The 21,223-nt window shown below is 41.7% G+C and overlaps 1 protein-coding gene across 1 annotated transcript in view; it reads left to right on the forward strand.

The window, feature by feature from the left end:
* Nucleotides 1-339: 339 nt before the first annotated feature.
* The window catches only part of npffr1l2 (neuropeptide FF receptor 1 like 2), a 38,243-nt gene continuing 17,359 nt past the window's right edge, over nucleotides 340-21,223 (forward strand). The window contains exon 1 of the mRNA XM_026188196.2: nucleotides 340-682. Within this exon, the coding sequence (XP_026043981.2) occupies nucleotides 340-682 (343 nt within the window). The remainder of the gene's footprint in view (nucleotides 683-21,223) is intronic.

A 21,223-nucleotide genomic window follows, 5' to 3' on the forward strand; every position in this document is an offset into this window, starting at 1 on the left:
CGTTTTTTACACGCGTGGGAAGCAACGAATGCACCTTGCGAACTGCGAACTTTTATTTTATACATGTGCGTGTGTGTGTGTGTGTGTGTGTGTGTGTGTGTGTGTGTGTGTGTGTGTGTGTGTGTGTGATATATGCAACACTTTAAATTAACCGGTTTTAGTGATGCTTGCATCATTGGAGAAGATGAACCCCTGCCAATGTACTGTTGCAGCTGGTAATGAAGAGTTGTCATATGTCTGAACAAAGCCTGCAACACCTCTTCTTCTCTTTGTTCTAACTTAAAATTTTCTCTGCTTATTGCCATTTTATTTCCTCTGCAGTGTTGACTGATATCAAGGATGGATATTCTGGACGTTGTGGACGAAGACGAGATGGCACTTGAGGGATCAAACATTACATCCATCGTTTTAAACACCAGCCTAGATGGTGTATCCAATGTCACCAACATTACCTTTTTCCCTTACTATCAGCACTCTCTGTATGTGGCTGCCATCTACACCCTGGCTTACTCCTTCATCTTTCTGCTGTGTATGGTGGGTAACATCCTGGTGTGTCTCATCGTACTGGAAAACCGTCGTATGCGCACGGTCACCAACCTCTTCATCCTCAACCTGGCTATCAGTGACCTGCTGGTGGGGATCTTCTGCATCCCTACAACACTGGTGGACAACCTCATCACAGGTAATACTGAGCTTGTGACTAATGTACATGCAGTCGTATCATTGTTAATTTGGACCTGAGTGCAGATGTGCATTTCAATTCAGTGCAATGTACCATTTGGATGCATAGCATAATCTCAGAGTATTCCAATAAGCAAATGGGTCATTCCATTTTAAATCACAGGCCTTATTCTCGATCTTCTCTGATTTGCAAAAGAGTTTGAACATATAGCTAATACATATGAAGCTAAAATTTTAGCTTTATATGTTTACTTGATTTGAAAAATACTCAGCTGACCAACATTTCAGGCCTTTTTTTCCACACAACAATGTCTGAGGCAATGTTTGAAAGTAATTTTCATTGGTCTTTCTTACAATCAAAATTCTATGATTTAGAGCAGATTAATTTTAAAAAAACATCTCGATGTTACTAGTGAAAATTTCTGAAAAGTACAGTTATACAGTGGTCCCTCGTTTATCGCGGGAGTTACGTTCTAAAAATAACCCGTAAGTGCCTTTGATGGTGCAAAATGTTTCATTGACATTGTTGGGTTTGTTGGGAAGAAAACTTACAAACATACAGTACAGCACTTCAGAGTCGCACTGCTAGCGATCAAAGATTTATGTAAATTTGAGAAGCTGAATGCATTCTGTACTGTACTGTACAGGAGAGACGGCATGAGATTGACTGACAATGGTCTACGGCCAAAAGGACGCAGAACACAATGTGCTGTAAAAACAAAACAAAAAAACAAAAAACATGCAAAATTGCACAAAAAAAAAAAAGAGTGAAACAGCGAGGCCGTTATAGCGGTCCCTTGTTATAGCGAGGGACCGCTGTATTTGCAATTTTGTGAAATAATACTATACATCATTCAGAAATTGTCTTTAGTTGTCATCACACACGAAAAAATGAGTACATGCATCAAAACGTTTACCCATCTGGAACAACCCTGACATCTTACAACACAATAATATGACAAACGTCGCAGATTAGGGTTGTTAAGGAATTAAATACTTGGAACGTATATTCAAAGTAATAGACTTTTATCCATTTGGCAGAAGAATATTAGAATATGAGATTAACCAGAATAGATTTTTATACTATCAATAGTTTAATAAAAGAGTTTAAAAAAAGGCATTTAAGCAAAATCAAGTCAAACTACAAACAGGTGTGGTGCAATTCCTTAATTTCAAAACCCCCACATTACTGTCTAAAAGATACAGAACACTCAAAAATAGATGAATCAATATCCCTTCTATTGTGAAATCTATCAGTCAACTTCTGGCCTCAGGTCATTTTAAAGGTTTTTAAGCATTTCTATCTACAATTAATTCAATACAGAATCCTGCATAGAGTCAGGTCAGTGGTTGTCCAGGATTGGTTTTGTGTCATCTAACACCTGCTCACATGGTCAAAGCAATTTGCCTACAATTACATCCACCCTCTGTCTCTGGTGGAGGCGACAAATAAAGTTTACTCCTGTTTGAGTAACATTTGCAGTCCCTAACTGTTTCAGAAAATCACGGAGTTTTCATGTCTTCCACTTTCACCCAGTAGGAAGGGGACTGTGTGCCACAGGAAGTCTCGGTCTAAATGGTAGATTCTGAAATAGAGAAGGCTTTCAGTAGCTGCCGTGCACGGCCCACTTTATAACAACTCTATATGAGAGCAATGGTCTGGAGATACAGGTGTCAGTGGCGAAAAGCTTAAACAGCTGTGCTGCTGTGATAACAGGATGCAGCAGTCAGAGAAGTCGCATCAAATCTGTCGTGCACTCTCTGGAAAAAGTGATGTTGTCCTTGAAAACCAGAATCCTGTAAACAATACTGTCATCTTTTTAGTTCACTGAAGCAAAAACTTTACATGAAAATACCGTCACACTTTCTAATCCTTAATATCTCTTTTTTATTACCAAGAAATGTGGTGACATTTTACCTGATTTAAAAAAAAAAAAAAGGGAAAAAAGAACAAACTGTGAAAACATGATTTTCCTTACTCTGCTTACTTTAGAAAATATTCACAGAGGACACATAACAAGTAAGATTGAATAATTCATACAAGTGATAACAATATATGACCTCCAATCACATTCCCTGGATGCCATGCTCACTTTTCTTAGTCCTCACACAAACAGACAGGACGTTCAAGTGTCAGCAATAATGATTTCACAGCATTACTGCAGGTGCTGGCATTCATCGACTTTAATTAAGTTATGTTATCTTTATAAAAAGAAAGAGAGCCAAAGGAATGTCAGGCGTTGTGTGGAGGCGAGGAAGAAGGAACCCAAACGCAGGACTCGCAGGTAGGTGAAGACTGGTGAAGGTTTATTATAAGGAGTGGATGAACAGAGGGTAAATGGACACTGACTGGCTGGATCACTGAATGGCTGACTGAACTGAGAGAACACACGAGAAGGACAACATCACACGAACATCAATGACACGACAAAGAACTGGTGAAACCGAGGAACTTAAATACACAGGTTGAATGATGGCAATGATTGGAAACAGGTGAGTACAGGGCTGAACATAATCTGACTAATGACACAAGAGACAAGCTGACACCGGGAAAACAAAACAGGAAGTGAGAACATTGATGTGACATAACCTAAATGTGACAAAACTGAAAACACTGGGTCACCGACCCAGGGACCCTGACAGTACCCCCCCCCTTCAAAGGCCGGCACCCGATGGCCAAAAGAGAAAAAGACCAGAACAGGGCGAGCGGAGGGGGCCCTGGACGGAGGGACGGAGTCCACATAGAGACAGTTCAGGTGGGCGGCCGCGAGGAAGGCGGCGGCGGCCACTGAGCGGTTCTGGGGGACCAGGCGAAGCCGAAGCTGGACCAGGCGAAGCTGAAGCTTAAGCTGAGGCTGGACCAGGCGAAGCAGAAGCTTAAGCTGAGGCTGGACCAGGCGACGGCATGGGAGCCGGGGGTGACGGAGCAACAGCTGTAGAGACAGCGGGTGCGGAAACCTCTGACTGGAGACAGGCAGGGCCAGCGGGCCGGGCCAGTGGGCGCGGAAACCCCTGGCTGAGGAGCGGGAGAGCTCGCAGCTGGCTCTGGATGCTGTGGCTGCAGGTCAGGGAACTGAACAGGATGGTGAATGAGTAACTGGACTACAGAAGACTGGACTACAGACGGCAGGAGAATGGGTGACTGAGCTACAGGCGGCCAGACGGGAGGCGACTGGACTGACTGGACGGGAGGCGACTGGACTGACTGGACGGGAGACTGAACTGGAGGGGACTGGAGGACAGGAGACTGAACTAGAGTAGACTGGAGGACAGGCGGAGACTGAACTACAGGCGACTGGAGGACAGGAGGAGACTGGACTACAGGGGACTGGAGGGCAGGAGACTGGACTACAGGGGACTGGAGGGCAGGAGACTGGACTACAGGGGACTGGAGTAAAGGCTGAACAGCAGGTGAGTGAACTGACTGGACTGAGGAGACTAATGGATAAACAGAGGTCGGTGAGGATATGGCTGAGCTGAGGTTGGTACGGCTAATGGCTGAGCTAAAGACTGAGCTAGTGAGGGGGATAAAGCTGTAGCTTGGGCTAGTAAGGCTGGTGCCTGAGCAGGGGACAGGTCAGCTAGCCTAACTAGAGATAGTGCTAGGGCATGGAAAGCTGAGTGAGGAGATGGACGGGCTGGCGAATTAGCAGGTGGACAGGTTAGCTCTTCCGTGCCTCCGGAGTGTGAGGGCGCTTACTGGAGAGCCTCAGCCGAGCCTCTAGGGGGGTCAGGTCGGATCCTGGCCACCCTCAGCCTGGGCGCTGGGATAGGCGCGGGAGGTGGCTGGACACCAGTCACCCCCACCTGAGAAACAGGAACGGGTGTGGAGGTAGACTGGGTCGCAGCTGCCCTCCTCCTGGGAGCTGGCACTGGTGTGGGTATAGGCTGACTGACGGGAGTGGAGATAATGACTGGGTGAGTGATACTGACAGGTTTGGGTGCATGAGTATTTTTAACAGTGGCCGGAGCTGATGAAACCGGAACAGGCTGACAGGTGGACCAAGGAGCAGACTCAGATAAAACGGTCCTAGAGTGAGCAGGCCTAGGGTTTGCATACACACGGACTGTAACAGATTTATCGGAGATTGCTCTGGCCTTTCTGCCATCACCATTTACAGTCTTTAGTTGAATAGTCTCCGGAGGTGTTGAAGTGCGGGGATTGTCCTTAATGAATCCCAGCTCAGAGGGAGCAGAGCAGAAAAAGTCTTCCCAGTCCAGTCCACTCCCCATGAATCAGAAGTGAGTGTACTGTGCATTTTAAGGGAGTAATCAGATGAAGGGTGTTGCTGAAAATGGTCCATATTATGGCGGCGTGTGCGCCGCTTTCTCCGGGAAGAGGAAGCGGCCGGGGTAAACAGCTGAGCCTCTGGCGCGGTAGCCTCCGTTGAGCCAAGGTGGGAGGCGTAGCCGCTGTGCCGTGGCAAAGGTGGAGGTCCGGCGAATGAGGCGGCGGGTGTGTGAGCGAGGAGCGGAGCGGCGAGAGAGGGAGCGACCGAAGCGTGAAACGTCCACTCTCCGTGGCAAATGCTCCGGTGCAGGTGAGGCAGCAGGTGGGGGAACGCGGCATCTCCGAGGCCCGCCCAGAGCCAGGCGAGTCCCCTCGAAGACGTGCTCTCTCTCCGTGAAGAGCCGCTGTTTTCCCCTGAGCTCCTCTGCCCAACGGGAAAGTGCTGCCTCCTGCCGCTCGTAGAGGTCCGAGTCCGCTGGGTTCCAATCGTGTCTTCGTGGCACAGGTCGTGTCATTCTGTCGTTGTGTGGAGGCGAGGAAGAAATGGTAAATGGCCTGCATTTGTATAGCGCTTTTCTAGTCCATAGGACCCCAAAGCGCTTTACACTACATTCAGTCATTCACCCATCCACACACACATTCACACACTGGCGATGGCAAGCTACATTGTAGCCACAGCTGCCCTGGGGCGCACTGACAGAGGCGAGGCTGCCGGACACAGGCGCCACCGGGCCCTCTGACCACCACCAGTAGGCAAACACGGGGTTAGTATCTTGCCCAAGGATATTTGGCATGCAGCCAGGAGGTAGCCTGGGATCGAACCACCGACCTTCTGATTAGTGGCTGACCTGCTCTGCCACCTGAGCTACAGCCACCCCATGAAGGAACCCAAACGCAGGACTCGCAGGTAGGTGAAGACTGGTGAAGGTTTATTATAAGGGGTGGATGAACAGAGGGTGAACGAACACTGACTGGCTGGATCACTGAATGGCTGACTGAACTGAGAGAACACACGGGAAGGACAACATCACACGAACATCAATGACACGACAAAGAACTGGTGAAACCGAGGAACTTAAATACACAGGTTGAATGATGGCAATGATTGGAAACAGGTGAGTACAGGGCTGAACATAATCTGACTAATGAGAGACAAGAGACAAGCTGACACGGGGAAAAAAACAGGAAGTGAGAACATTGATGTGGCAACATAACCTAAATGTGACAAAACTGAAAACACTGGGTCACCGACCCAGGGACCCTGACAAGGAAGCTGCATGAAGCCCATAATTATCCTCTTAATTCAGATAATTGCAACAAAAGATGCAAACTGCAGAATGTCATTGATAGGTTTGTAGCATAAATCTATTTGCTGGAACGTTAAGGACAATTTAATTACACAGCAAAGCAAGACACGAGTAGGCAAATTTCTTTATGTTTCTCGTGCACGGGAGAGAACTGGACAAATGCCGTCCCTTCGCTTGACCCCGTAACACTACTCTTTTATTGAGGTTACATGAATATACATAGGTTCATTAACATATGACGTTTACATACAAACAAAGAGTACTTTGCCTGTGCGTTGTGTAAGTATGTGTGTGCGTGTGCGTGTGTGGGGTCAAGATGTGACCCTGTGAAGACTCCCCAAAGCTGGTGCCAGGAGTCTAGCGGTCCATCTAAACAAAAGGCTCTTAGCCTAAAACTGACATAGCTACGTTTATCCTACCATAAAACAATAAGACAAGGTACGACCTCTCCCATGCTCCCAGGATGTAGGTGTGAATGCCAGAACACTCTGGAATGCACACAAAGCCTTTGCAGACTATTAAGGATCACACATCCTATCACTACACAATCGATTATACACCTCTAAGCATATATGGTTAAATATTTCTAAGCATAAATGACAATAAACAATACAAATCTAACAGTCATCAGTCGTCATTACAGTGCCTAACAAAGCCTGTAACTGTGAGAGCTGACTGAGACGTATTTCATGCTTTGCACATTTACTGTATTAGCCAAAATCTAATTTTTTAGTCATCTGATATTATATTGCTTCTTAGTGCTAATACAAATCCACACACTGCATCTTCAGTATGATCAGGAAAGAACTGAACAGAGGGAGCATGTTTTGTGTGTTTGATAAATCACAAAAACATCAAAGTTCTGTTCCTGATTTCAGAATACATAAGCCAAAAACAACATTCCCAAAATCCTATTAGTCATCTTTGTTGACTGACAGACACAAAGACATAAACCAATATAATAAATCAATGACTGCTGCACTCAAAGGCTGTTTCAAGGCAAAACAACAACACCCAGTTTCACAGCAAACAGTTTCCATCGTATCTTCAGTCAGCTGCAGCAGACATTCCCAGTCACCAACTCATCAGCACATCAGCCTGTTGCACAAAATTTCTATCCTCAAACTTTCACCACTGATATTTACAGGATGTCTTTGATCGATATGTGAAACAGGCAGGGTATATTGCTTGCACAACATCAACAAATGCCTAGTAAAGACCTAAAGAGAATTCCTAGAATAACACCACACAAGTTCAAATGGAAAAACTCATGCTGGATATCTATACTGATATGGGCTGGGTAATGTCTTAGGGATGAAGGGATGTCACACTGTTTGATGGAAATTAAAATTATCAACCTACAGAGGGCTGAATTCAGAGAAAGACAGAAATTCAGAGTGAAAAAATGAAACATTGGGCTTGTTCATACTACTGAAATTTTACTCAGTAGTTTGTATGTGTGCTTGTATACATGCCTGAAAACGTTGGAGCATTATCATAATGAGATGACAGATGGTGTCAAAGAGGATCTGCTTGCATATTTGAACCAGGGCATCACTGAGCTACTTGACGGTGCCAGATAGAGCGAAACTAAATGTCCAAGAGGTGCTCTGTTGGATTTATGTCAGGCAACATTCCAGTCCTGCCGATGTGTTAAGGACCTTCTAAAGCCTTGTCCAGGTCTCCAGGAGTAGCTGGCTGTCTCCTAGAATCTCCTCCAAGCACTTAAGATGGTGCTGAGAGATACAGCAAACTTACTGATAATGTATTTGCTGGAATTTTGTATTGTGTCACATGTTAATGTACCATCCCAGGAGTTGGGCTACCTGCACATCCTCTACTTAACTCACCAGATCAATATCCCAGAAGTTTAACAGACCTGTTGCTATGCTCTGATTTAAAAAGTGTTTCTTTCACACTGAGAACACTTCCAGCTGTGTTGCTTCCTGAATAGAAGTACCCCTTAATGTTGAGACAGAACAAATTTGAGATGTGAATGTGATGCAAATCGCAGTTACATGAGTACTTCTTGAAGATTAATTTTACGAATAGCTTCAGTGGTTTGGATTTGCTTGTACTCATCTGACAGATAAATTGTGTTAACATGTTTCTTATGTTGGAATGAGGCAAAGTTAGATTATTCAGCTTGTCAATAATTCACAGTACATTTAAAAATCACTACATACTGTAGCAGCCAATCGGAAAGCATGAAGACAAGGTATCACCACATTATGGCTCTAATATGAAAAGGTAAATTGTTCCAGTTTAGTGGAGCTTTAGTGCAATTTATTGTTTTAATTCATCCAGCCACACATACACGCAAAAAACAAGAGCTAATCCAAGTTCCTAACTTGATAATTTGTGAAAAAAGGTTCAAGGACACTATTGAAAAACGGAAACAAGGGCAACTGAAAGTTGAATACATCAGGTATCTTTTTACATTTAGAAATTTAAATTGAAACTATTTTTCTGTCATTGGACTCATTTGTCATTTGCACCATACTGCATGACTCTACGAATGACTGATGTCTAGCTAAATGAAACCAACGATTAAAAAGAAAAATCTCTTTCAGTTCACTTTCAATGCTCTTTTTCTTTCATGAAACCGACCGTGAAATACTACTGGTAAAGTTTTTCAGCCGGTTGACAGTTTTTGCTTGACTAAAGAAATATGTGTTTAATTTGATTTCCTCATTTTTAATAGAATCTGTGGGTAACAATTCATTTTTTTAGGAAATTCAAAATTATCTTAAGATAGGCTTATGTTCTTAAATTGTTAATTCAGAAAAAATACCTTAATATATAATTAAATAACTAAAAAACAAGCCTATTGGTTTTTAGTGCTCTTTCTGATACAAGTCTCTTCTGTTCTGTCAGTGAAGGCTCTGTGGGATCCAATTGGAAACAAACAGGAGGCAGTAATTGTTAAAGTTGTGTGTACACATGCATGCGCAGTGTTGGGAAGGTTACTTTTAAAATGTATTCCATTACAGATTACAGAATACATGCCCCAAAATGTATTCTGTAACGTATTCCGTTACGTTACTCAATGACAGTAACGTATTCTGAATACTTTGGATTACTTAATATATTATCATGCTTTTTACAACTACGTGAATGTACTATTGCTGTGTGATTTACCATTACTGAAGGTCCGCGGCTCTGAACCTTAGTAAAGGGACCTCTGACTAATACGGCCGAAAAATAGCTTTACTTTGTTGTGTGGGTCAACTTTTCTTGGGAGAGACAGAGAGAGGCGTTGAAAGGCTGCTCCAACGGAACTTATTGTTTCGGAGGAAAACACGAACACGGTGTACAGTCGAGTCTTAATAGCTTACTTACAACTGGGCTCATCAGGCACTCTTCTTGGCTGCAGTGGTTATTATTATATTTACATGCTTCCAGCTCCCGTTTTTTCTCGATGACTGCTCGTACCTTTCCATTATCCTTTTTTCTCCCACCTCTTGCTCACAGACACATAACGGGTATGGCAGTCCATTCTCCCTGCAACACGGACTACACTGCCCATAAGGCTACATTCTTTAGAGCTATGCTTGTAGCATTCTGCCTGTTAGCTTAGCACAACAACAACAACAAAAAGGTGCTCTCTCACCCAGGAAACACAGTAGCGAGAGAGAGAGAGAGGGCGTCGCCCTGTAACCATGGCAACCGTAACGCTGCCGCCTGGAACAACAGAACGTAGCTGTCAAACAAAACCCAAACAGTCCTGACCCGCGACAAAATGAAACAGGAAAGTACCGCAGTGTAATCCATTTATTTCAACAAAGTAACTGTATTCTGAATACCACCCTTTTAAACGGTAACTGTAATGGAATACAGTTACTCATATTTTGTATTTTAAATACGTAACGGCGGCACATGTATTCCGTTACTCCCCAACACTGTGCGTGCGTGATGAACCATGGAGCAAAAGTAATATTAATTCAAAAATACATTGAGAGTAAATCTTGATTGTATTTTCAGTGCAATGTGCACAAAATAAAAACAAAAAGAACCCAGCTGTATTTTGATGGAGCACTCTTTGATGGCATTTCTCATTTTTCATTTTCAGAAAATATTTACTTTTATTTTGCTTTAACCAGAACTTCAGCCTATGCCCGCCGGGCTTTCTCACACTCTCTTTTTTATGCACATTTGCGCCTATCTTAAACTGTTTATTTCTAACCATATAGTCTACATAAACATAAAATTGTAGCAGGTGAAATATCACATCATCACTTATATCTGCCTTAGAGCACTGTGCTCTATGCAGTCTCTGTAGATTCTGTTCCTATATCATGTAAAAAGGACTAATTAATTACATTGCATCATTTCCTTCAATGAAATATGTCTTCATTACTTCATAACTCACTGTTAACACAGTATTTCTATATTAAAGTAGTATTAAAGTGATCATAGCAAGTCTTACAGGGTTTATGTTACACCTTCAAATGTATTGTTGCTTCTTTTATGAGTACTGAATGTTGTTCTTTTATTCTGGAAATTTGTATAACAGCTGCTTTTAATTACAAAAGAGTATAAAGCGTTAGATATCCTCCTTCATCTGTTGATTACTTGGTGAAAAGATTGTTTCACCTCTGTTATGGTATTCACACATCTCAAGAGATGCTGTCTGGCTTAGCATCAGAAATTCACAAATCTGTGATGCCTGTGGCATAAACATACATTCTGATGCACTCATTTCTATTCTTGTCCATTCTGATCACTTCCAATGAAAACTTCGACATCACTAACTCTGCCACCTCAAGCTCGGCCTCCTCTCTTTTTGTCAGTGCCACTGTCTGCAAACCATACATCATTGCTCTTAGCCTAAACTGGAAATAAAATTGGGAGAATGAAATTTGTGATCAAAATTGGTCTATTCCTGACACATATCCAAAAGGATGTTTCACTAGTGATGAAATAAATGTTCTTGTTGTTTTTTCAGAGCCCATTTAGATGGCCGTGTAAGGACAGGAAGAGGTCTGTGTTAATATTCAGTTTGTCCCTTTTATTGTTCAAGTTTGTTATGGTCTATATTAGGTCTTTATTGTGGCCTTCAGTTTTACTTCAGGGTGTCCTGTAGCTTCTTGCTTCCATATCTGTCCTCTAAAGAAATAACAAGTGACAGAGCTAATTAATGAAGGACATATTTCACATGTTTTTCAGACACATTATTTTCTGAGACTGGGGTGAAAATTAAGCCACCCCCACCAAAGAATCCATGGTTGCACAGACTTCCACAGATTCTCAAGGTTGTTATCATGATCATCTTCCACTGAGTCATTATATCTGAGTTGCTATAGCAACACTGTAACAATACAGATTATCCTTCACACCACAGTCCTCACACAGAAATAGTACACTGTAAAAATTGATATAAAAACCATGTAAAATCCCTACATAAATGTATAGTAAACCCCAAAACACAATTTTTCTGTTTCAATCACAGTGAACTTTTGTAAACTATTAAACAGAATGTTTTTGTTATATTTACAACATCAATGTGTGATTATAATCAAATTTATTTGTTAAAACTACAAATATTGGGAACAAAAACAGTGAAATACTTTAATACTCATAACAAAACAATTATGTTAATTTGACATGCAAATATTGTAAAAACTATAGTTTTAGTCAGTTGTTTTTAAAAATACACGAATTATATGTAAGTCACTTAACAAGTTTATACTGTAGGCCTGCAACGGACCTACTTTTAACATTATTCATGAAATTATGCAAATTCAGGTATATATGTCATTGTGAACTTGAGAGGTTACTTCTCTATTTATAGGTGTAACACCCGTCCCACGTTCTATTGAGAGGGGCCCTGGGTTCCTGTTGTTACTTTCCTATTGATACTCCCTTTTTAATGCTTATGGTATTAAATATGCAATAAAACTACACTATATCGAAATAAATTACACACAAGCAGGTTAATTATAAAGTTAACTCCACTTTAGTGAATGCTTAATTAACAACACAAAAGAAAATAAGTAAAATCAATAAAGTTTGTTAAACAATGGTAAGGTATCTACCTCAACAGAAACAAAATAATCAAATAATATTGTGGGCCCACACGCACTCACACCAAACACACACACACACCTCAAGTGCTACAGTCTTTCTGCTAGCAAACCCCTCGTTGCAGGCCTGAGTCGTGGCTCGGGTGCGTTGGGACCTAAAACAATATGGTCGCTTCACTTGTTGCCAAGCAGTAAAAATAAAAGCACGTGCAAACAACAGTACTCACACCTCCAGGCAGTTCAAGGGGATAGCGGGGAAACTGGGTCACGGCTACCAGCAGGCCGCGGCAGCAGCACTCACAGTCGTCCTTTCCACGTGCTCCCACGTGAACACATAACTTCAGCACACCAGCAGAAGGGACCTCTCTGACACGCCAGCAAGACGTCCGTCTCCTCCTCTCACAGTAGGGTACAACAGTTCTCGACTCCAGTTAACTATCCGTCAACCCGAAAATACGTCGGTCGCCCTTCTATGAACTCTGCGTTCACTCGACACTGTTCAGCTCTCGTCTCTCTCGCTTCCTGCAGAGTGCACACGGCTCCCCACTTACTCCCACCCCTCTATCTGAGACTACTTCAGGGTTCACTGGAGCTGTAGTACATATCAATACCATATCAAAAATAATGACATAAACCTCAAAATACAAATAAGAAGGTTGTGCATTTAACTGACACACATCACATACTTTGCAGGCATTTGTATACATTCTTGAACACATTAAACATTTGCAATTAACTATCAATATTAATGAACAAATTGAAATAATGAGCTACTTATATAGCCAGGGCTACATAGGCTATATAAAGATATACAATTATAATGACATTGTCGGTTTTCTAATCATTCAGGCTATTTGCAGTCTATTGTAGAGTAACCTATAAGAAATTATTATCGATAGCCTAAGTAACACTTCTGCTCAGTCATAATCCTTGTATTCTTTATGTTTCTTTTAACTGTAATTTGATACTTAGACTAGACTACTGTTTTTGGGTTAGTTTAGCAATGTATCATATCACAGGCTAAACAACCTAACAGTGCCTCCCATAGGATGTGTCATGGCTACTGGACAGACTCACGCACAGACAGCTCTTTCTTTGAGAACAAAAGGAGATTATTTATTTACAACAGGGATCACCTCAGTGCTATATATATGTACAGTGAGTTGGGATGGGGGGGGGGTCCAGGGAGAGAAGGGGGGGGGGGGGGAATCCAGACACGCTTCCTCTTCCCCACAGTCACCTCCACAGCTCCTCTGCACACACGCACTCCTCTTCAGCCGCACTTGCTCCAAAACTCCACACACGCTGCCACACCCGGGCAGGTCCCGTGATTTGGTCCAGGAGAGGGATATCTACACACATAATTTCAACGTTAGTTCCACAGCAAAATACACACAGGGGATTCTTTTGATAATGCCGAGAGCACGAACTCAGGAGGCTCAACATTCCAGTGGTGAGTTGCTCTGTGCCACTGCCTTAAATAGCAGCTGGGGAAATCAGCCAGATCAGCAGCAGGTGGAGACAATCACACAGGTGCCTGGGCCAAGAGCGAGAGCCCGTAACGAGCTCCACCCAGGCAGAGAGGAGGAGAGACAAAGAAAACAAAAACAAAAAAGAACAACAACAACAAAACCTGTAGCCAGCGTGAGCCAGCCAGAGAGACATGGGGACCGTGACAGGATGTCTATGGTGCCTTCTCTCCACAGAGCTGTAGGCTACTAGTAATGTGTGGATCGATACTAAAATATCGATTCCTCTGATACCAGTCATTTATGTTCTAGAATAAATTCTTACATTAAAATATCGATATTTTAGTAATTTAGGGTAAATTTGTAGTTTATAATTAACAGGAACATAGTGGAAGGAAACTATAACATTGTCTGCATTCGAAGGAACTACTTCCTCTTCCGCCTTTCATAGTCATGTGCGAAATACGGCTGTATAAATGTGTCGCAGCCCCTTGGTGTGCGCACTCACAACAATGGCTGAGCGTAAATGGAGTCATGTGCGGAGGTATTTTACATCCACAAACAGCCGAGACGTGGTTTGCGATACATGTGGCAAAAAAGCGAGGGGTTGTGGCAACACCACTAACCTTGCCAAACACCTCAGAGTAAATCATATCACAGAATATGATGAGCTTATGCTGAGGCGAACTGAAAAGGAGGAGTGGACAGGTGCTGCTAGGGCGAGAAAGACGTCTCTCACGGAGTCCTTGCATGGCCTGGAAAACAAAATCTGGAAATGAAATCAAACTTCACACTTGTAAACAATTGTATCATAAAAGTAATAAGCATTCAACATCAGCAAGACAAGTGTCATGTGCAGGTTTTCTCAAATCAGTAAACTACAATTATTACCATAATTTGCCTCAGACATGGATCATCCCATGTACTCAGTCAACATTAATGTAATCGGTGACTTCCCTTAAGCAAAGTCACTCCACTCATATATTACTATGGGCTCAAAAGTGGCCAGCTAATGAGCCCATATTCAACTATTCCATAAACACTGCATCTCGTATTTGTTTTTCTCATGTCACTTGTCCACTTCTGCTGAATCTTCTACATGCATTCTTAATAAAACAAACATTAGCAATACACATTGACTGTGGTCAGACGGTGGTCAGACACAGGTCAGACGCAGGTCGACAGGTTCCAGAGGTGCCATAAAAAGACCATAAAGTTAGCCATCCATAGCTGTGGAAAGAAGGTTATTCACATCATCAAAGTAACCTTCACATTTTCCCAAAAACACAGTGTAACAGCATCACCACTCATAACCTGTAAACACAGTTTTCTTCACACATAAACCCAGAAATCCTGTAGTAGGAAAAAACATCAACCAGTTGTCCTGGTATAAATCGCATCATCAATTCACATGAAGAACTGTCATGCTGTAGAAAAGAAATGCAAATGTTAGCGCTGCGCAGGTGTGTACACACTTTCTCACAGTGATCTCTATGAGCAACACAAGGTAGTGAATAACACCCCTGGTAGATGCACAGACACAGAAAGTGGCATTTAAAAGGTTAAATCATCACGCAACCTCGAATATGGCTGTCATCTTTCTGCTCCTGTAAAAGGAAACACACATAAATTCATCTGCACCTTTGTTGAGCTCTATAATATCCTATACCGAACTGGAGATTGTTATTCATGCTTTTATCTCATCACGACTGGACTATTGCAATTCCCTGTTTATTTGTTTAAACAAAGGTTCTTTGGAGCGTCTGCAGATCGTTCAGAATGCTGCAGCAAGACTTTTGACGAAAGCTTCTAAATATTCACATATAACACCGTTGCTTATGCAGTTACATTGGCTTCCTGTCGAATTTAGAGTCCATTTTAAGATTTTGGTTTTAACTTTTAAGGCTCTTCAACAACAAGCACCACCATATATTATTGAACTTTTAAAGCCCTATGCCCCTAGTAGGTCTCTGAGGTCGAGTAGTCAGGGCCTACTTGTCATTCAGTATACGAGACTGAAAACTAGGGGTGATAGAGCTTTTGCTACTGTGGCCGCCAGACTGTGGAATTCCCTTCCTCAGGACTTACGATCCGCTGATTCATTGATTACTTTTAAAAAACAGCTAAAAACACATCTTTTTAAAATTGCTTTTTGCTAACTTTGTTTGTATCTTGTTTGTTTTTTTATTTTTATAATCTGTTATATATAGCATGGTTTATCATACCATCATACTAATTGGCAGGCTCAACTTCACAACAAAAGAAAAATCATCAGCTAGATTCACTCCAAACCAACCACCAGCTGCACAACACACAACATAACCCTAATGTCTTATTAGCTATGAGTTTAATGCCCAGGTCTGTGCTCTTCACTCATTTAGGCCACACACCCATTTTATTTAATTTTCCTTTTTCCCTTCATCATAAAACATGTGACATGCTGTCATGCACTTCACAAAAGAAGTTTGTTCTGACGTATTCAGAGTTATGTATCTAGGTACAGGATTCACTCGCACATCAAAACAGGAAACTCAGTGTTTTAGAGTCTCCACTCAACACACAACAAACTCCAACACATCCCATTCACTCGTGCTAGAATTCAGTCACCTTTCATTAATCTAAGAACGATCAACTAATTTGCATATCAGCTATTAACCCACTAGGATGACAGGACAACCGAAAAGCATGTTCAAAATAGTATCACAAAAGACAATTTCCCTCATACAGTAAATTACTTGTGCTGCATCAATCAAGCAGGAAGCTCCTCCCAATTTACTCTATTAACAACTAAATTTATTATCTGATCACTGGTTGGTCAAACCAGAATCTTTTTTCCCCACAAAAGTTAAACTGTTGTCCTGCAACCTAGAGAGTCAATTTTTTGCGTTGGATAAATTCAGCATTTGATAACAAGTGTCTGCTAAATTGACACTATTTTAACACTGATGAGAGATAACAAGCTGATCTTCATTGCATGTGTGTTTGTGTTATTAGGCAGGTTTAATCAATGTCTGTGGAGCTGCATATCCAGCAGAGCATGTTCTTAAAGCTGCCTTTCCTACACACTTCTCTGCTATTATTTGATCATTTCTTAACTAATGTGCTATGAGTCCACTGGTCTTTGCATCACACGAGGTGACTTGGACAAGATGATAAACAGACTCACATGCTTAAGATGTTGTCTAATCTTCATGAGTTCTCTTGTGTTTGGAAGTGTTAGTAGGGTTAATGCATGTTCTGCTTGTGTGTGTGATTTTGTATATGTTTCTATTTTTGCAGTGTTTCAGACCCCTTCACAATTTTCCAACTTAAGCAGTCAGTTTTCTTTTCCCCAGGTAACCCAAATTTTGATTTCCCACATTAAATAATTCCTATGTATTCTCACCTAGTCTTCTCACTCTGTTGTCCTCTCCCACTTCAACAGTCCAACAGCCGGCAGTTCTCCTTCAGCTTTGTCCTGTGTTCCACTGTCTCTTCTTGCCATTTTACTCCAAAGGTGGCAAATGTCAAACTCCAACAGTCTCCTCAGTTCTCCTCAAAAGTTTTCTTCACATGCACAGTGAATTTGCAGCTTGTTGTAAACACAGTGCCATTCATCCGATCAGGCAGGATGATGGGTTTGCTCTTCTTCTCCGATGCTGTTTGTCCACACTGCTGCTGCTTGCTGGGACTCTTTGCTCAGGACTTTGCTGCTGTCTCTTTATCTGCCATGTTATTGCTCTTTGGAGCTGCATTCCTTGTCTTCAGGGAGGAGTGAGAGCTCGCTTGTTAGGTTGAGAGACACATGGTGCTGTAAATAAATTAGCCAGAAACTTGGCCTGAATGTTTCCGATGATGTTAAACTATAACTTTCTTCTGACCGCTGCATGTGGAAAATTGATTCAGGTCTGCTTTGCACCTGAAAGTGACAAACTAAGACATTTTTATTATTATCATCACTGCTTAATCAACACACATCTCTCTCTCTGTTTTTGTGAACAGTCCTTTCTTAAAAGCAGAAAATGAAATTGTAGTTGTTTTTGGCTGATCAACACAAAACCTTTTTCCTATGATTTTTTTTTCATCTACAATATAAATTCTTTCTCTTTTGCACTCTTTTTTTTTTCTTCTTTACAATAGCTGGTGACCTGCAGAATCACCGCTCTCACAATCAGAGGCAATTACTTTTACACAGCGCACAAAGACACTGTGATGTCAGACACATTCACACTCACTTTTTCATCTGCATAAATAAATCATATGGCTGATGTTATGTGCCATGGTGATCCATATGTATGATCACAAGTTTATTTAATTATTTTTAACCCAACAAAACAAATAAACAGAAACATGATGCTGATGCTATGAACACTCCACACACATGAGTCAAGATGCAGGAAAACTGCTCACGGAAACGCTGCACACTCAAGTTATCATAGTTATCATAGTTCTGTTTCCCTCTCTTTGAGGAGTTCTCAGCCAGCTCTCGATCTGATAATGTGTAGCTTGCTCATCAGCTCAGTGGTCAAGATGTGACCCTGTGAAGACTCCCCAAAGCTGGTGCCAGGAGTCTAGCGGGTCCATCTGAACAAAAGGCAACTGTTGTGAACAATGTTGCTGGTAACAAGAAAATAGATCATTTCCAATTAATATTTTATATTACAGAATAAAATGAGCCAACTTTCAATAAAGCAAAACAAAATACATTTTATCACTAAACCTATGTAAAATATGGCTTTATATCCTCTCCACAGTCACCTGAGCCATCCCAGTCTCTGCCATTTGTTATTGGAAACCAGCTGATCTTATAGGATATCTTGCAACATTTTGGTAGTACATTAAAGACAGTTAGCTGAATGTACCGTATTTTTCGGACCATAAGGCGCACCAGATTATAAGGCGCATTAAGCGAAACAAAACAGTCAGAAAGGTCAAACTTTACTTAATTCATTCTTCTTGCTTCCCCCACTTCAGAAGTTTGATTCATTAATGTTGAATTCTCTCGCAGCTGCTCTATTCCCTTGCTGTTGCAGTATATTAATGACTAACCTCGTATTGTGGATGGATTATCTCAGTTGTTCTCCTGACTGAAGTTTGGTCTGTTTACAGCATCCTGCCATATGTTTGCATTTGTCTCTAACCATCGGGAACCCTCACGTTAACTTTTATCGAGTGCTAAAAGTTAGCATTCATCCTCAGTTTTGGACCCAGATTACTCTGCGAGGCTCCCGACAACAGTAGCCAAATTATAAGGTGCACTGTCAATTTTTGAGAAAACTAAAGGATTTTAAGCGCGCCTTATAGTGTGGAAAATACGGTAGCATTAAGGAGTTATTTAAATATGCCTTTCAGTAGTTTTCAATGACTTAGTCAGGGGATAGAATGATAGTGATCCAAATATCATTACCTTTAACTGCTGTGACTTTCCCCCCCACAAAGTTTAGTGGAGATCCCATACCACATATCCATATATCCACAGATCCATATACCCACAGTATAGCTTCGACCCAAAAGCCAATCTATGAGGAGCCATTTGGAAAAGCCAAGATGAGACAACGCTCCGGATAGTACAACCTTTCTGATTGTGTACAGAAGAAATAAGGTTGTTCGTAATTTGGCTGCAATCCTATAAATGTTACAAGAGCAGACAGACACTTAAAGCTCCACTTCATGGACTCCAAAGTCATGACCTTCAACTACAGGGAAAGCAGTAAATTATAATTGATGTGTGACTCATATCGAGGAAAAGAGGAAATCAAATTAAACACATATTTCTTTAGTCAAGCAAAAACTGTCAACCGGCTGATAAACTTTACCAGTAGTAGTTCACGGTCGGTTTCATGAAAGAAAAAGTGCATTGAAAGTGAACTGAAAGAGATTTTTCTTTTTAATCATTGGTTTCATTTAGCTAGACATCAGTCATTCGTAGAGTCATGCAGTATGGTGCAAATGACAAATGAGTCCAATGACAGAAAAATAGTTTCAATTTAAATATCTAAATGTAAAAAGATACCTGATGTATTCAACTTTCAGTTGCCCTTGTTTCCGTTTTTCAATAGTGTCCTTGAACCTTTTTTCACAAATTAGGAACTTGGATTAGCTCTTGTCAAGAACACCGTACCTACTGTGAAGCATGGGGGTGGAAACATCATGCTATGGGGCTGTTTTTCTGCCAAGGGGACAGGACGACTGATCCGTGTTAAGGACAGAATGAATGGGGCCATGTATCGTGAGATTTTGAGCCAAAACCTCCTTCCATCAGTGAGAACTTTGAAGATGAAACGAGGCTGGGTCTTCCAACATGACAATGATCCAAAACACACCGCCCGGGCAACAAAGGAGTGGCTCCGTAAGAAGCATTTGAAAGTCCTGGAGTGGCCTGGCCAGTCTCCAGACCTCAACCCCATAGAAAATCTGTGGCGGGAGTTGAAAGTCCGTGTTGCTCGGCGACAGCCCCAAAACATCACTGCTCTCGAGAAGATCTGCATGGAGGAATGGGTCAAAATACCAGCTACTGTGTGTGCAAACCTGGTAAAGACCTATAGTAAACGTTTGACCTCTGTTATTGCCAACAAAGGTTATGTTACAAAGTAGTGAGTTGTATTTTTGTTATTGACCAAATACTTATTTTCCACCCTGATTTACCAATAAATTCTTTACAAATCCTACCATGTGGATTCATGGATTTTTTTTTCACATTCTGTCTCTCACAGTTGAAGTGTACCTCTGGTGCAAATTACTGACCTCTGTCATCATTTTAAGTGGGGGAACTTGCACAATCGGTGGCTGACTAAATACTTTTTTGCCCCACTGTATTTTTAAAATGCACATCAATCTACAGGGTGGGCCATTTATACACCGTAATAAAATGGGAATGGTTGGTGATATTAAAGTCCTGTTTGTGGCACATTAGTATATGTGAGGGGGCAAACTCCTCACGATGGGTGGTGACCATGGTGGCCAATTAGATACAACTTTTGTTTTTTTCAATAGGAAGAGGGCCATGTGACACATCAAACTTATTGGTAATGTCACAAGAAAAACAATGGTGTGCTTGGTTTCAACGTAACTTTATTCTTTATTTCCTTTCACAATGAAAAGAAACAAAAACCTACAACGAGAAACCTGAGACGTGGAACATGGAGAAAAATACGGCCAAAATACAGGGGTTGACATGCAGACGAACCAGCAACTAACAGAGGGAAACGCAAGGCTTAAATACACAGAGGGATAACGAGGGAATGAGACACAGAAGGGGAACACAGCTGGGAGTAATCAGATATGACAAGACCAAGGGGAAGCAAAACTCAATACATTGACATAGGACACAGACTTTCAAAGTAAAACAGGAAGCATAACAGACGCAGGCTTGACTAGGTGAGATAGCAACCATGGAACATAGAAACCTAAAGACTAGGAAAGATAAACAATGACAAAATCAAAGTTCAATAGTAATACAGAAACAGAAACACTGGTCACAGACCCAGGACCGTAACAGAAGCAACATTTTAATCAAAACAGAGCACAGAA

This window comes from Astatotilapia calliptera, chromosome 12 (genome assembly GCF_964374335.1).
Source record: "Astatotilapia calliptera chromosome 12, fAstCal68.1, whole genome shotgun sequence".
Taxonomy (NCBI): Eukaryota; Metazoa; Chordata; class Actinopteri; order Cichliformes; family Cichlidae; genus Astatotilapia; species Astatotilapia calliptera.